This window comes from Pan paniscus, chromosome 1, assembly GCF_029289425.2.
Source record: "Pan paniscus chromosome 1, NHGRI_mPanPan1-v2.0_pri, whole genome shotgun sequence".
NCBI classification, from domain to species: domain Eukaryota; kingdom Metazoa; phylum Chordata; class Mammalia; order Primates; family Hominidae; genus Pan; species Pan paniscus.
In genome coordinates, this window is record NC_073249.2 from 95,313,620 (window position 1) to 95,331,580 (window position 17,961).

The 17,961-nt window shown below is 46.3% G+C and overlaps 1 protein-coding gene across 4 annotated transcripts in view; it reads right to left on the minus strand.

The window, feature by feature from the left end:
- Positions 1-17,902, minus strand: part of TDRD10 (tudor domain containing 10) — a 45,621-nt gene extending 27,719 nt beyond the window's left edge. Inside the window, exons 1-5 of one of the 4 annotated variants that reach the window (XM_055101169.2) lie at positions 17,453-17,712; positions 13,571-13,599; positions 13,154-13,233; positions 12,017-12,075; positions 123-193 (exon numbers count right to left, since the gene is read on the minus strand). In XM_055101169.2, the coding sequence (XP_054957144.1) occupies positions 123-193; positions 12,017-12,075; positions 13,154-13,233; positions 13,571-13,572 (212 nt within the window). In that variant the 5' untranslated portion in view covers positions 13,573-13,599; positions 17,453-17,712. Of the gene's footprint in view, positions 1-122; positions 194-12,016; positions 12,076-13,153; positions 13,865-17,165 lie in introns of those variants that run through there. The other 3 variants (XM_055101165.2, XM_055101172.2, XM_034936453.3) reach the window with 3 other exon arrangements.
- Between the last annotated feature and the right edge of the window lie 59 nt (positions 17,903-17,961).

Sequence of the window (17,961 nt, forward strand, 5' to 3'; positions counted from 1 at the left end):
AAGTCAGAGTGGGTGTGGACGTGGCAGTTGCTGGGCTAGTCTGCAACATGAGTGCATCAGCAAAATGGACAGGGAGGAAAGGAGCTGCTTCCCAAAGAAAACAAAGAAAGAACAGTCATTACCATTTGCAGCCATTCTGGATTTTGTGGACATCAAGAGGGTTGAAGTCCTTTAGAAGGTACAGAATTTCCTCCTACAACAGCAGGGTTTAAAAGAGAGAGACCCAGAGACATAACTTACAACCACTTCTCAAGGTTTCAGATCCCCAGCCAGCTAGTCTGGACCCAATTTAACTCATACTTAATGAGGATCTATTATGTGCTGTACGTGCCATGTTTTGTAGGATAGGCAAGAAAGGCCACAGCCCTGTCTTCAGTGAAGCTCACCAGCCAAGCAGCGATGCAGACAAGACAATTAAGTAAACACACCATTTCATCACTGCACATACAGCTGGCTATGGGCGCACACGGCCTGTCATTTAATCCAGATTTGGAGGGAAAGGAGGTGGTCAGGGTATGCTCCCAGGAAGAAGTGACTTCCGCAGCTTTGCGAGTACCTCCTCCTCACTGCTTCTCAACCCTGCCTGGCCTCTGCCCAGGGATATGGTTCCCTTCCTCTTCCCCGAACATTTCCCCACACCCTTCTCCTCTCCTAGTCTGCCCTCAGGCCGTCTTCCTCACCCCATCCCCTCCTCCCCATCCTGCTCCGCGGGCTTGGGTTGGTGTCTCCACAGAGGCACCAACCTCCCCCGCTTTATGATAAGGTCTATGCCACCCTGAGGCCTTTTTGAACTACACCCTATTTTTTCTCTTTTCTGCCAAACTTGTAGAAAGAGCCGTCTCCACCTAATGCCTCCATTTCCTCCCTGCCCACTCCCTCCTGACTGCCTGCGCTAGGCTGGTTCCAGCCCTACTGAAATGCTTTCTTGCAGGTCACAGACATGCACTCGCTGCCCACTGTGATGGCTTCACTTCAGGTTCAGCTCTTTCACCTCCTGCCTGCACCCCTCAATACTTCCTCCTTCCTTGGCTTCCCCACAAGAGTGTTAATGATTATAAAATTTCACAACCATGATGAAAACCAATTTTTCTCTGGAAAACCCTATTTTGGAAAAAAATGATATTTATACCATCTTCCAAAGTCACTTTGTTGGCTTAGGAAAATAGAAATGCATTATGTATAACTCATTTTTCTCAGTCTTCATGTTTATATTACATTTACATGCAAATTTTCTAATTTGCTTTACTCTTAAATATTTAATGTTTATTACACATGAATCTAAAAGATGCTGAACAAGCAATTCGTGAGAACGAGCAATGTGTGCTTAGCATTTTCAGTTTACCAAGCACTTTCATATCCTTTATTCCATTTGGTTTTCACAACCACCCTATAAAGTACACATTATTACTATACTCATTGCACAGAGGCATAAAATAAGGATCAGAGAGGTTAAATGACGTCTCTATGGCTATATAGCCAATTTAGAATTAGGACTTGAACTCCAGACTCTTCAAATCCTACATTTTTTTTCCATTATATTGTGCAAAGCCATAGTTTTCTTCTCAGGTTTTACCATTACTAAAATAAAATAGAAAACTAGTATTTTGGCAGTTATCAGGAAACCATAACCTTGGGCCAAATCCAGTCCACCACCTTTTTTTGTAAATAAAGTTTTACTGGAACACAGCCATGCACATCCATTCACTCATTGTTTACAGCTGCTTTCAGGCTGCAGTGGCCTTCAACGCATGAAGTACTTACTATGTGGCTGGGCACAGTGGCTCACCTGCCCGTAATCCCAGCACTTTGGGAGGCTGAGGCAGGCAGATCACGAGGTCAGGAGATCGAGACCATCCTGGCTAACACGGTGAAACCCCGTCTCTACTACAAATACAAAAAATATTAGCCGGGCGTGGTGGCGGGCACCTGCAGTCCCAGCTACTCAGAAGGCTGAGGCAGGAGAATGGCGTGAACCCGGGAGGTGGAGCTTGCAGTGAACCGAGATCACACCACTGCACTCCAGCCTGGGTGACAGAGCAAGACTCCGTCTCAAAAAAAAAAAGTTTTGATCAATTATAGATTTGAAAGGAGGCTTGGTACATTAAGCTAAAATTGCCTCGTGCATATCTCATTTTAAATCATAAAAGTAACTTATTAGGATTTTTTAAATTACAAAGACATTGAATGTTTGTTGTAGAATATTTTTAAAAACACAGATAAGCAAACTAGAAGTATTGTCCATAATTCTGCCACCAAAATATGAACACTGCACATCTACTATAAATATCATGAAATCATACTGCACCTTCTGCTTTTAACCTATTTCACTTAAAGACACATCCCTTCCAGTCAATCACCGCCAACCACATGGTTTAAGGGATCGATAGCCTGCTATTAGTTAAGGCATCAGCATTTATGGACCACTGACTTTGTGCCAGACAGGCAGGAGGTTACTGCACTCACCTATGTGCTAAGTAATTTCATGCCCGTCCAACTGGCAGCAATTTAACAGTTGGACAACACCAAACATTCATGATAGAGGAACCCTGTGCTGCTAGTGGGAGTGCAAGTCAGTCCCCTTCCTGGTCCAGCTGTGAGGACCGTGTGGCCCTGATGCCCTACACCTAAGTACAGGTCCCAGAGGCACTCGCACCTCGCACACCGATATGCGTACAAGCTGGTTCACTGAAGCTCTGCTTGAGGAAGCAAAAGCTAGGAAAATATTAGTGTGAGCCATGTGAAATTGATGATTTTGCAGATTAAAAAAATGGTCCAAGCTGGGCGCGGTGGCTCATGCCTGTAATCCTAGCACTTTGGAAGGCTGAGGTGGGCAGATCACCTGAGATCAGGAGTTTGAGACTAGCCTGACCAACATGGTGAAACCCCGTCTCTACTAAAAATACAAAATTAGCCAGGCGTGGTGGCGGATGCCTGTAATCCCAGCTACTTGGGAGGCTGAGGCAGGAGAATCCCTTAAACCCCAGGGGGCAGAGGGTGCAGTGAGCCGAGATCGCACCATTGCGCTCCAGCCTGGGCAACAAGAACGAGACTCCGTCTCAAAAAAAAAAAAAAAAAAAGGTCCAATACCAGCTATTTCATAAGGTACAACCTAAGAATTGGAATGTCTATTTGCAGGTAAACACACTGTGGTAGGTTCATACAAAAGAATATTGTAACAGCCAAAATTACTGCCTAGAGCTGCACATGCCAACATGGACATGATCAAAGCAAGCCACAGACAAATATGCAGACAGAAGGTAAGGGATCAACAACCACCTGCCCAGCACCTCAGCTCCCTGATTTCCAGGGCATACCCCAGACATGGTCATTCCCAATGCCTACCCCCAAATGACAGCTTTGAACCCCATGCTCTCTGACCCCCTCCTATCTTTCCCGCTCACACCTCTGGTTCTCCAACTACACTCCCCAGTACTGTGACCCTTCAGGCTCCACCACTTTCCACCCTCCTGCAAACTCCTGACTCTGACCCTTTTCTCCTAGCCGTCCTGTCCCACCCGAACCTACAATGTCCTTGCTGTGCCTTTTTTTTTTTTTTTTTTTTTTTTTGAGTCAGGGTCTGGCTCCGTTGCTCAGGCTGGAGTGCAGTGGCATGATCTTGGCTCACTACAGCCACTGCCTCCCAGGCTCAAGCCAACCTCCCACTTCAGCCTCCCAAGTAGCTGGGATTACAGGCATGTGCCACCATGGCTGGCTCACTTCTGTATTCTTCGTAGAGATGGGATTTTGTCATGTTGCCCAGGCTAATCTGAAACTCCTAAGCTCAAGCAATCCACCCACCTGGGCCTCCCAAAGGGCTGGGATGACAGGCGTGAGCTACCGTGCAATGCTCCTGGCCCCTGCTGTGCTCGTTAACCAGCTTAGGTGCCAGGGTCTTTCACTGCAATCACTACCTGATGTCCAGTACTTCATGGCATTCCTACTACCTATTCCTCATCATCAGCCCCCCAGTCTCCCAGAAAAAACTACCGCACACACTTTGCACATCCTTTCTATTCAGCAGAGAACCCTGATTTTTACTTCACTGAGAAAAGAGAAGCAACCAAAGGAGAACTTCCATTCTCCCACCACCCCCATATCTGTACTCATCCCCCTATGTGGAAGACTTGTCCCTGCCCCGATCCCTTCCTTCCCACCTTCTCGAAGCCTCTGCCGCTAAATCAGCTCCTCTCTTTCCAGCACCAGTTTCCCTCTCCACTGGATGAGCATACAAACTCGCCATGTTAATACTTATTACACATAACGCCTTGGACCCCATACACCCCTCCTGCTACCACTTCATCTTCCTACTCTTCTTTTTGACTAAAATCCTTGAAAAAGTCATCTATGCTGTCTTCACTTCCTCTCACTCTTTCATTAAATAGATACTTATTAGGTGCCCACTCTGTGCTAGAAATGTGTTAGGTGCAGAAAGCAGAGCCCTGCTGGGCTCATCTTTTATGGGGAAGAGATCATCACTAAGGGGAGTAAGTAGCAGGTGGCCAGGCACGGTGCCTCATGCCTGTAATCCCAGCACTTCTGGAGGCCGAGGCAGGCAGATCACCTGAGGTCAGGAGTTTGAGATCAGCCTGGCCAACATGGTGAAACCCCGCCTCTACCAAAAAAATACAAAAATTAACTGGGTGTGGTGACAGGTGCCTGTAATCCCACCTACTTAGGAGGCTGAGGCAGGAGAATCGCTTGAACCCAGGAGGCAGAGGTGGCAGTGAGCAAAGATCATGCCATTGCACTCCAGCCAGGGTGACAAGAGCGAAATTCCATCTCAAAAAATAAAAAAGAGGAGTAAGCAGCAGGTGTGGTGAGTTCGATGGTGGAAAGTATTAAGGAGACACAGAGCAGGAAGGACAGGAAGAATGGGGGCTGCAACTGAGGGAGAAGAGCTGGGGAGGGCCTCTGAGAAGGCCACCTCCGAAGCAGAGCAGTGCCATAGGTGCAAGGCCCTATGGCAGGTTCTGGGCTGAACAAGGAGGCCAGAGAGCCTGCTGTGGAGCAAACAAGGAAGAAGGCAGGAGTGAGGCGGGCACAGGGAGTGGTTCACACAGGGCCGCAAGGGATTCTGCTCTTCCTAAATAAGAAGGGAAGCCACTGGAGGCTTCTGAGTGGAGGGGGGCCAAGACCTGCTTGCCACTTTATGGGGTCACTCTGGCTGCTATGTTAAGATTAGACTGCAGGGGAGCAGGGAAGAAGCAAGAAGAGCTGGCTGGGTGCGGTGGCTCATACCTGTAATCCCAGCACTTTGGGGGGCCGAGGCAGGCAGATCACTTGAGCCCAGGAGTTTGAGACCAGCCTGAGCAACATGGCGAAATCCTGTCATAAAAATTAGCCAGAGGCTGAACGTGGTGGCTCACTCCTATAATTCTAGCACTCTGGGAAGCTGAGGTGGGTGGATCATTTGAGGTCAGGTGTTCGAGACCAGCATGGCCAATATGGTGAAGCCCCGTCTCTACTAAAAATACAAAAATTAGCCAGGTGTGGTAGTGCACGTCTGTAACCTCAGCTACACAGGAGGCTGAGGCAGGAGAATCGCTTGAACCCAAGAGGCGGAGGCTGCAGTGTGTCGAGATCACGCCACTGCACTCTAGCCTGGACAACAGAGTAAGGCTCCGTCTCAAAAAAAAAAATAAAAATAAATAAATAAATAAATAAGCTGGGTATGGTGATGTGTTCCTGTGGTCCCAGCTACATGGGAAGCCGAGATAGGGGGCTTGCTTGGGCCCGGGAGGTCGAGGCTGCAGTGAGCCATAACTGCACCACTGCACTCCAGCCTGGGTGACAGAGCAAGACCCTGTCTCAAAAAACAAACAAACAAACAAAAAAACAAATGAACTAAGATCCCTGGCAGTAATACAGATGGGACAGCAGTGGGTTGGCCGGGGTGCGAGCAGTGGCGTGACAATAGGTGCCAGGTTCTGGATGGAGGTAACTTTTTGTTATAAAATAATTCCAAACATACACAGAAGTAGAGAGTACAATGAACTCCCACAAGCCCATCACCATGCTTCAACTAGCACCCCCATTCCGTGTGTTTCCCCTGTCTCTCCACCCCTTGTTCACCGGTGTCTTACAGAATCCTGGGCATTCTGTCATCTCACCCTTAAATACTTTAGCCTACTCCTCAAAGAGGCATTTTATCAATAGACCATTATTAAACTAAGAAAAACAATAATGTGTTACTATCAACAGGTAAACCTCACCAATTGTCTCAGAAATGTCTTTTTGTGGTTGTTTTATCCAAAACGGGATCAAGACAAAGGCTATCATTGTATTTCGTTATCATTTCTAAGTCTCTTCTATGTTATTTTATTTTTGAGACAGAGTCTTGCTCTGTCACCCAGGCTGGAATGCGGTGGCGTGACCTCAGCTCGCTGCAACCTCCGCCTCCCCAGTTCAAACAATTCTCCTGTCTCAGCCTCCTGAGTAGCTGGGATTACAGGCACCCGCCACCATGTCTGGCTAATTTTTGTATTTTTAGTAGAGACGAGGTTTCACCACACTGGCCAGGGTGGTCTCAAACTCCTGACCTCAGGTGATCCACACGCCTTGGCCTCCCAAACTGCTAGGATTACAGGCGTGAGCCACCAAACCCAGCCCCTAAGTCTCTTCCGAATCTCCTTAAATCTCTATCAGATCTACTTTAATTTTTCCGTGACTGAATTGTTCTAGAAATCAGGTCAGCTGTTCTATAGACAAGAGTGCTGCTGCTTTATGGCGGCATTATTTTGGTCTTCTATTCCCTATATTTCCTTTTGACTACAAATCTGCTATAGAGCTTGACTAGTATAGGTGTTTTTTAAAGTATAGGAATACTTTAAAATGCTGTGGTTGCCTTTATCTTGCATCACTTTTTAGGGGGCTCATATCTGGTTATCTCATTTTTAGTGAGGCTAAAATTAGTCAGCAAGTTCAAATGGTAACATCCTAATCCATCCATTGTAAAACTGCCCATCAATACTTTACCTAATGAATTAAGCAAGCTCAGATAACCACTGTCTGAAACAGGTATCTTACTGGGGTTTGCACAATGGTCATTTTCTAATTCTATCATTTCTTTTGCATTTATGAGCTAGAGTTCTTCTGTAAAGAACTTTCTCTCATTCACTAGGGTTGTTTGCTCTGAAAATGCTATTACATTGGTGTTGGAAAAGCAAGATAAATACTTCTTCCTTCTCTTTAATTATCAAGTTTTATGTTAATGAACCATTATCTTTCCATTTTCAGTTGTGTCCAGTGTTATTTTTCTTTAGACACCACTACAAATTAATGCTTTTTAAAATCATTGGTGAATTTTAATCAAATGTAGTACGTGATGCTCAAATTGCTCCGTCTTTGGTGCATGGGACACCCTCTTTGCTTGCTCTTGTGTCTTTTTATTTGGAAACTTTCAAATCAGAACAAAAATAGATAAAATAGTATTACAAATCCCTATATGCCTATCACTCAGCAGCCTCAGCAATTCTCAATTCATGGCCATTCCTGTTTCATCATAACATCTCTCCCGGCCACTAGGCTATTCTGAAACAAATCTCAAACACCACATTGCTTCACATGCAAACACTTCAGCACAAACTCCAAGAATTAAGAACACCACCTCTAAATAAACCACCCCTGAATAAAACCTCCTCTGTCTTTTCATTCAAACTTCAATAGTCTTTTATAGCTTTCTGGTATAACAGCTCCAGATCTGGAATCAGCCATTTCTCTAAGAAGGCCTGGTTCTCTTTAGCAGGAAAGAACACAATCTATGGGCCAGGAGTGTTACTGCTACTGGGTAATCAGAGCTCCAATGTCTCTCAGTAGACACAGCTAGAAGATATGCATCTTAAAAGAGGAAAAAGTCACCGGGTGCAGTACCTCTTGCCTGTAATCCCCGTACTTTGGGAGGCTGAGGCAGGCGGAACATCTGAGGTCAGGGGTTCGAGACCAGCCTGACCATCATGGAGAAACCCCATCTCTACCAAAAATACAAATTTAGCCAGGCATGGTGGCGCATGCCTGTAATCCCAGCTACTCGGGAGACTGAAGCAGGAGAATTTCTTGAACCTGGGAGACGGAGGTTGCAGTGAGCCAAGATCGAGCCATTGCACTCCAGCCTGGGCAACAAGAGTGAAACTCCGTCTTAAAAACAAAAACAAACAACAACAACAACAAAAAAGGAACAAAGTACTAAGACACACTCTAACACAAATGAACCCTGAAAACATGCTTAGTGAAAGAAAACACAAAATTCCACATTGTATGATTCTATTGATATAAAATGTCCAGAATAGGAAATCCTTAAAAGACAGAAAGTAGATTCATGGTTACCAGGGGCTGGGAGGAAGGGGGAAGGCAAAGGACTGCTAATGAGTATGAGGTTTATTTTGGGGGTGATGAAAATATTCAGGAATTAGGATTAATAGCTGCACAATCTTGTGAATATATTAATAATTGAATTGTACTTTTTTTTTTTGAGACACAGTTTCACTCTGTCACCCAGGCTGGAGTGCAGTGGCATGATCTCGTCTCACTTGCATCCTCTGTCTCCTGGGTTCAAGCGATTCTTGTGCCTCAGCCTCCTGAGTAGCTAGGATTACAGGTGTGTGCCACCACGCCTGGCTAATTTTTGTTTTTTGTTGTCATTGCTGTTGTTGTTTGAGATGGAGTCTTGCTCTGTTGCCAGGCTGGAGTCCAATGGCGCAATCTCGGCTCATTGCAACCTCCAACTCCCGGGTTGAAGTGATTCCCCTGCCTCAGCCTCTCGAGTAGCTGGGACTACAGGCACGCACCACCACTCCCAGCTAATTTTTTGTATTTTAGTAGAGATGGGGTTTCACCATGTTGGCCAGGCTGGTCTTGAACTCCTGACCTTGTGATCTGCCCACCTCAGCCTCCCAAAGTGCTGGGATTACAGGTGTGAGCCACTGCACCCGGCCAATTTTTGTATTATTAGTATTATTTGTATTATTAGTAATTTTTTGTATTATTTAGTATTATTAGTAATAATTTGTATTATTAGTAATATTTGTATTATTAGTATTATTAGTTTCACCATGTTGACCAGGCTGGTCTCAAACTCCTGACATCAAGTGATCCGGCCACCTCGGCCTCCCAAAGTGCTGGGATTACAGGCATGAGCCACCACGCCCGGCCTGAATTGTACATTTTTAAATAATAAAATTTCCAGACTAGGCAACATGGTGAGACCCCATCTCTACTAAAAACACAAAAAAATAGCCAGGCATGGTGGTGCACACCTGTGGTCCCAGCTACATAGGAGGCTGAGGTGGGAGGATTGCTTGAGCCTTGAGGGCAGAGGCTGCAGTGAGCTGAGATCGCATCACTGCATTCCAGCCTGGGTGACAAAAGGAGACCCTGTCTCAAACAAACAAACAAAAAAGTTAATGGTAAATTTTAAGATATGTAAATATTATATATATTTTAATTTTTTTTTTTTTTGAAACAGGGTCTTGCTCTATCTCCCAGGCTGGAGTGCAGTGGCACAATCTCAGCTCACTGCAAGCTCCGCCTCCCGGGTTCACGCCATTCTCCTGCCTCAGCCTCCCGAGTAGCTGGGACTACAGGCGCCCACCACCACGCCCCGCTAATTTTTTGTATTTTTAGTAGAGACAGGGTTTCACCGTGTTAGCCAGGATGATCTCGATCTCCTGAACTCGTGATCCACCCGTCTCAGCCTCCCAAAGCGCTGGAATTACAGGCGTGAGCCACCGCGCCTGGCCTGAAAAGTTTTTTTAAAATACTGGCTACTGTAGTAGATGATCTTTCAACTCTGACCCAAGATTCTCGTGTCTTCTACCAGAAACCTGGAAACTGCTGCAGGCCAATTTGTTAGTTTGTAATCAGGGTAAAATCTTAGACGTTTCAGTTTTTTTGTTTTTGTTTTTGTTTTTTTGAGATGGAGTCTCGCTCTGTCGCCCAGGCTGGAGTGCAGTGGCACGATCTTGGCTCACTGCAAGCTCCACCTCCCAGGTTCACGCCATTCTCCTGCCTCAGCCTCCCGAGTAGCTGGGACTACAGGTGCCCACCACCATACCCGTCTAATTTTTTGTATTTTTAGTAGAGACGGGGTTTCACCGTGTTAGCCAGGATGGTCTCGATCTCCTGACCTTGTGATTTGCCCGCCTCGGCCTCCCAAAGTGCTGGGATTACAGGCATGAACGACCGCACCCAGCCCATTTCACAGTTCTTGACAGGGCATTAATGTTACCATTCAAAATTTCTTTCTTTTTTTTTTTTTAAGAGATGTGGTCTCGCTATGTTGCCTAGGCTGGTCTTGAACTCCTTGGACTTAAGTGATCCTTCTGCCTCAGCCTCCCAAAGTACTGGGATTATAGCTGTAAACTACCATGCCTGGTCTAGAAATTTCTTTTTAAAACCCTACTCCTTCTCTAAAGCACAGCTCAAATCTTTCCTATGAGGCTGGTCCGAGTTTGAGTCGAAAGAAGGCACTATGGGTAGGGGCTGCTGCTTTCTGTGAAGGGGACAAGGATGAAACGTTCCCTTACCATGGTGTGGGACAGTATGGCCAAGCAAGCCCCAGGTGCTGGGCTCTGGAATGGGGTCTACTGGGGAGGGGGGAAGAGAGAGGTGGCAGAACTGCTCAGCATCTTACCTCCCCAGACCACTGCAGGAACCACATGTAGGGCTCCTCTGCCCACTTCACTGTCAAGTAACAGGTTGGACCAGCCTGCCAAAATGGGGGAGGAAAACCAGCCCCAGTAGGCTCGTCTATCAGGTGCCAGGAATCCCCCAACCTGCCCCTTTGATTGAATATGATTTCATTTATTGGATCACAATGATTTACTATGCTCCAATACCATTTTCTTCTGTCAGACAAAACATAATGGTCCATCTTTTATTTGGTGAGTTATTTCCATATCTTATCAGTTACATGATTTGGCACAAAGCAAAGAACATGGGACTTGGGAGCAACTGAGCCTGGATTCCACTCCTGGCTGACCACTCACTAGGTCTGTGTACTTAGCTGAGGGACGTGACCTCTCAGAGCCTTGGCTGCCTCATCTCCAAGATGGGGGCATTACCACCACCCAGAGTTACAATAATAATTTAATAAAACCACATGAATAAAGCATTTAGCTTATTTCCTAGAGCATGCCTGACAGTTAAAATATAGTAAATAGTGTAAAGGAATAAGGTACAACTGGGCAGAGATGATTGAGTGGAACTGGTTAGCAAGGGAAAATGGAGACAAGAAAATTTTGAAAAATGTCTGGCATGCTGCAGGGGTTCCACAAAGGTTAGTTTCTCTCATCCTTCTTCCAGGATTGAGCTCCTTGAGGGCAAGGACTAGGTTGTTTATCTTTAAGCATGCCAAACTGCAGGCACAATATTTTGCATGTAGTAGATGCCAAAAAAAAAAAAAAAAAGTCAGGAGGTGCTTCAATTCAATAGATCACACTTTCATTCTCCTTTCATCTGTATTTCGAATACACTTACTACAAAATTTAAGCACTTATATTGTTTTATAATTATTTCAGGTTTGTTGGTCTGGCCTCTCCAAATAGACAGTAAGGTGCCTGGGGTCAAAAATACGATTGCTTACATTCTACTCTCTAAGTCCCACTAACACAGCACTGACTGAACCAGCTCATTTCACAGTCAAATAGGTGTCATTTTTTTTGGCTGAAACCAACTGCTCCCCATTACCAAAGGATCAGCAGCTGAGCCCTAACAAGGTCCCTTCCTAAAAAGAAGCTACCTCAACCCAAAATGACAAGAAGGCTGACCAACCATCCAGGTATACAGGGATAAAGAGTGGGACTAACTGTCCAGGATGTCAGATTAGAATTTCAGTGCTAAAACTGGGGAAGTCCAAGGCAAACTGTGATGCATTGGTTACCCTAGTCACCAACGAGTGACTGTCTGCACTATCATAGCTCTCAAACGTCTTTAAAAACTGGGGAAATTAAGTTACTAGCAGGTTACTAAGTCATATGGGAAGGCCAAGGAAGATAAGCAGCCTATTGTGAAGAATAAATACCTTAGAAATATCCAGTGGAAGATTGCCAACATACACTTCTGTCTCTCTTTTCTTGAATCCTAAGAAGAAAAACAGCATTAAATGGCAGGCATACATACGGTTAGAGGATTCAGAGGAGTCAGAATACAGGATAGAGACAGGGTCTCTCTATGTTGCCCAGTCTGGTCTCAAATTCCTGGGCTCAAGCAATCCTCCTACCTCAGTCTCCCAAAGTCCTGGGATTACAGGCGTGAGCCACTGTACCTGGCTTCACTTTTTCTTCAATGTTAAAATATTCCCATGCACATACACCCCTACAAACATCCTCCCACCCCCATGAACACTGAATGGCTATACTGTACCCAATCATTCAGCAATACTTATCAATATTAAGAAGTGGTCCATGGGAAGTGCTGGCCATGCATACCCCTGCCTTCCCAGCAGGGGATCACTCTGCAGGGACCTAGAGCCATGGGCACACCAGGAATCCAGCGCTTTCAATGAGAGGTATTATGAAGTGTTTCGGGACCCACGGGGTTGTGCTTCCCGAGTTAACACTAAGCTGAGAGTGGGGAGCATGCAGGGGCCCAGGGGAATGCAGGAGGGAGGCTGAAGGGAATCCAGGCGGAGGGAACAGCCCATGCCAGGACATGGAGATACGAAAAAGCTGAGCACATTTGGGAAACTGCTCACAGCCAGGACTAGGTGCCAGGTGGATTGCACACTGCATGCAGTGAGTGGTGAGAGAGGAGGCTAGAAAGGGAGGTGAGGCCAAACTATGAAATAATGAAAGGCTGTACCACAGCAGTCACAGTTTATTCCACTGGCTGGGTGATACGGGTGAGGGCTATAACCGGTTGGGGAGGTGTCAATAGACCTGGGTTTCAGAAAGATCACTTTGGAGACGGTAGAGGGAAAATTGGAAGAAGGCACAAATGAAACAGAAGCACGGGGTTAGGAGCAGCGGGTGCCCCAGGGAGTAAGGGTCTGCATCCACTATGAGACAGGAAACATGGTGGCTGACTGGAGGAAGAGCAGAATCTAGGCAGATCCCAAGTTTCACATTGAACAGAAACTGGGCAGACTGGGAACCATTAACTGGAATCCAAGTTGTAGGATGAGAGTCCCAGCACCAGCGAATCCCCCAGCCTAACTTACCTGGAGATTTCTGCTCCTCCAACACTCCATTCTTCCCAAGCAGTTTATCAGAGAGTTGGGGGTGACTAATGTTCCAGGACCTGTCAAACACAGGTGTCAGCATCGAACCTCCCAAGCTCAGACTCCGACAAAAGGAAACATGTGTCAGGCATAAGCAGAGGGGCCTTGCATAAACCTCCATTCCCCTTCCTGACCAAAGGCTTCCCTTCCTCCTCCCAGAATCAGGTTCCAAGCCAGGAAGCCCTCCACTGGACCTTTTAAATCACTAAAAGTTAAAGTATACTTAGGGTTAGGATCAACTGGCAAGAGATGCCAGGGGTGACTCTTAAGACCAGGGCATGGTGAGACAGGAATGGGAGAAAGAGAAGGCTGGGGGATGGAGCGAGGCTTGCTCATCAGCAAAAGGAAGGGACTTACATGCTGCAGTTGCTTTCCAACAGGATCTCCTACAAAGCCAACCGGCCACAGTTAGAGGAATGCCAGGATAGTTCACCATCATATAACCACCGAATAGGTACTGTGGTAAGCAGAATAATGCCTCCCCAACCAAAAGTGGTCCACATCCTAATCCCTAGAACCTATGAATGTATTAGATTTCATGGCAAGGTTGCAGATGGAGTTAAGGTTGCCCATCAACTGACAAAACAGGCCTGGCACTGTGGCTCACGCCTGTAACCCCGACACTTTGGGAGGCCGAGGCGGGTGGATCACCTGAGGTCAGGAGTTCGAGACCAGCCTGGCCAACATGGTGAAACCCTGTCTCTACCAAAAATACAAAAATTAGCTGGGTGTGGTGACAGGCACCTGTAATCCCAGCTACTCAGGAGGCTGAGGCAGGAGAATTGCTTGAACTTGGGAGGCAGAGGTTGCAGTGAGCTGAGATTGGGCCACTGCACTCCAGCCTGGGCGACAGAGTGAGACAACATCTCAAAAAAAAAAAAAAAGAGAGAGAGACGTGACAACAGAAACAAAGTTAAAGTGATGTGATATAAGAAGGACTCTACTACTGTTGTTAGCTTTGAAGATGGAGGAAGGGGCCGCAAGCCATGGAATGCTGGCAGCCTCTAGAAGCTGGAAAAGGCAGGGAAATGGATTCTCCAACTAAAGCCTCCAGAATGAACACAGCCTTGTTGAAACCTTGATTTTAGCCCACTGAGACATGTGTCAGACTTGTGACTTACAGAGCTATGGGATAATATTTGTGTTGTTTAACCCACTAAGGTTGTAGTATTTTGTTATAAAAGCAAATCGAAAACTAATACAGATAGCATGGGCAACTTTAAAAACACACACCACTCTGCACAGTGGCTGGCCTGTGGAAAGAACAGAACTTTTGGAGTTAGATGCATCTATGAGTCCAGCCCAGAGACCCTGGGAAAATTTCATCTGTCAAGTCAGAATCAAAACACCCATGTCATAGATCATGGCAGTGAAGTGAGATACCGCACTTAAAGTATTTGCCATGTGTCAAGAACTCAATAAATGGTAGCTATTGTGTTTATTTTTATGGTTTTTATGGGCACTTTTCTACAATTCCGTTGAGTATTATCCTCCCATTTTACAGATGAGAAAACCAAAGCTCAAGGATATCAGGTGATTTTATAAAATTATAAAAGACACTGAGGTAACTCAGTCCTGTGATTCCAAAGCATTGGTTCTCTTTCTACAGATAACAAGGCTGTCAAAGTCATTTTAAAGGGATTTTTTTTTCCTGTACTTTAGGGAAAACATAAATTAAAACATTAAATTTTAAAATAAAACAGTAACTCTTTTCTCTAAATTATTCCCAGGTGTAGGAGGGAACAACCATTTTAGCTACAACCAATTCTAAATAGAACTAAAAGTAGTTCAGATAATTAAAAGACAGGTATGGATGGATAAAAATGGAGAGAGAGGTTTATGGGCAAAATCAGAGATACAGGATGTTAATCCCAGTTCCTGGTAATCTCTGGAAAAGCCTATGGGCTTCTGAAACAGAACAGGCACTGAGACCTCCCAAGCCAAGGCCCAGCATAAATCCGTGCAAGATGCCTTTAAGGCCTGCCAGGTACTATGCTAAGCAGCTAACACACATTCTCATTTAATCCTCACTCAAACTCTAAGAGGGAGACATTGTTAACCCGTTTTACAGATGAAGTCCCGGAGATGCAGAGATGATAATCTAGTATTTGGCCAAGATCACTTAGCAACCATGCTCACAAATGGGAGAAGCCTGTTTTTGTTGTGAATCCAAACCATATGACCACATGATTCCAAAGTCCTGAGTTTCCTTCCAATCTATTGTTTGGTCTGGAGAAGTAACCTATTTGTGTAGTTTTTTGTTGTTGTTGTTTTTTGTTTTTGAGACAGGGTCTCACTCTGTCGCCCAGGCTGGAGTGCAATGGTACGATCTCAGCTCACTGCAACCTCTGCCTCCCACATTCAAGCGATTCTCCCACCTCAGCCTCCCAGATAGCTGGGACTACAGGCACACACTACCACGATGGCTAATTTTTGTGTTTTTAGTAGAGATGAGGTTTCACCATGTTGGCCAGGCTTTATTTGTGTTTTTTAAAAGACCTAAAGAATACATAAGGAGCTCTTACAACTCACCAACAAAGACAACAAATAAACCAATTAAAAAGTGAGCAAAGGATCTGCTAGACATTTCTCTGGAGATATACAAATGGCCAATAAGCACATGAAAAGATGCTCTGCAACTTTGGCCACTAGGAAAATGCAAATCAAAACCACAATGATAACACTTCATATCAATCAGGGTGGCTAAAAGCAAGAGATACAGATAACATCCTCTATCTCTAACAAGTATTGAGGACATGAAGAAACAGGGGCCCTCATATTGCTGGTAGGAATGTAAAATGGTGCAGCCACTTTGGAAAAGTTTGGCAGGCTCTCAAAAAGTTAGACAGGGAATTACGAAATGACCCAGCAAGTCCACTCCTGGGTAACTATTCAAGAGAAATTCAAATATGTGTCCACACAAAGACTTTTCCACAAATATTCATAGTAGTGTTGCTTATAATAGCCAAAAAGTGAAAACAATCCAAATATCCATCAACTGATGAATGAATAAGGTGCTGTACAGCAATACAATAGAATATTATTTGGCAATATAAAACGAATGTAGTAGTAATACATGCTATACGACCTGGATGAATCTGAAAAATGATGCTAAGGGAAAGAAGGCCACATATTGCATGATTCCACTTCTCTGAAAAGTCCTGACTAGACAAATCTATATAGACAGAAAGTAGATTAGTGGCTGTCTAGGACTGGGAAGGCGGAGAGGGAAATGAGGAGTGACTGCTAATTGACGGGAGATTTCTTTTGGGGGTGATGGAGATGTTCTAAAATTAGATTGTTGCGATGGTTGTACTGTAAACACACCAAATATACTGAAAACACTTGAGGTGCACACTTAAAACAGGTGAATTTTATGGTATGTGAATTACATCTCAATAAAGCTTTAAAAAAATGTCAATACGCATTTTCAAGAACGTCAGTATGAGCACGCATTTCTTCATTTTAGCTTTCCCACCTCACAAACCACCACCCACACAAATGAGGCCGTCCACAGTCGCCATCATTCTGTTTCCATTGTATATGAGGACTCAGTGTTGGTCAGCCCCTTCAGCACATTTAGTTTGCTAAACTAAAAGATTTCCGTTCAGTAAACTAAGTTTAAATTTCTTTTTTTAAACCAGAAAGGTGTTTTTTTGTTTGTTTGTTTTTTGTCTTTTTGAGACGGAGTCTCGCTCTGTCGCCCAGGCTGGAGTGCAGTGACTTGATCTCAGCTCACTGCAACCTGCGCCTCCCGGGTTCAAGCGATTCTCCTGCCTCAGCCTCCTGAGTAGCTGCAACCATAGGCGCGTACCACCACGCCCGGCTAATTTTTGTATTTTTGGTAGAGACCAGGTTTCACCATGTTGGCCAGGCTGGTCTCGAACTCTTGATCTCAGGTGATCTGCCCGCCTCGGCCTCCCAAAGTGCTGGGATTACAGTCGTGAGCCACCGCGCCCGGCCTCAGAAAGTTTTTAAAGGGCTTCGAAGGGAGGGAGGAATGGCAGAGGCGTCTTTTCCCTTAAAGTGGCCACAGTTCTGCACACGGCACTCCCCGCCCGCACAAATCCAGACTAGGAGGGCCGCTCCCAACCGGCGCGAGCGAGCGACGGCCCCGCGGGAACAGCGACCCCTTTCCCCCATCAGTCGGGACGAGGGCGTTTCCCATGGCTGCCTGCCGACGCCCCTCCCTCCCAACCCTCGCCTGGCATCCCGGGACCTGGGGCCGACAAGCCATACCTCGTCTCGCGGGCCACGCGCGTGCACCTGCGATCGCGACGCCCAGCCTTCGCGCCTTCTCCCTCCGCGCTCCGCCCCCTCTGAGCCCGGGGCACGGGGCGGGGCTTGCCGGCAGCCAATCCCCGGCGGCCACGGCGGGAAGAGCCTCGCGCAGCCCAGGACCGTGTGCCACCGAGGAGTAACGGAACTAGCGCAGGAGCTGGCGACCGTTGTCCCTGCGCCCGGACCTCGGGCCGCAACCTCTGCCCTACCGCCAAAAATAACATCTGCAGAAAGAGTAGAGTAGAGCGGAGTGGGTGGGCGAGGGGCTTCCTTCCCGGGGGTGAGCGGCGCACGTGACACTCCTGGGCGCGTGTGAAGGCAGCGCCCGGCCGAGACCGGCTCGGTGCAGACGCGGGCTGTCGGCGGCAGAAGGGGGCTCTCTGCTCAGTGGGGCGCGGCCGAGCTGCATGTGCGGCCGCCGCCCCTTTCTCCAGAGCTCGCAGCCCCTGACCCGCCTCTGCCATGGC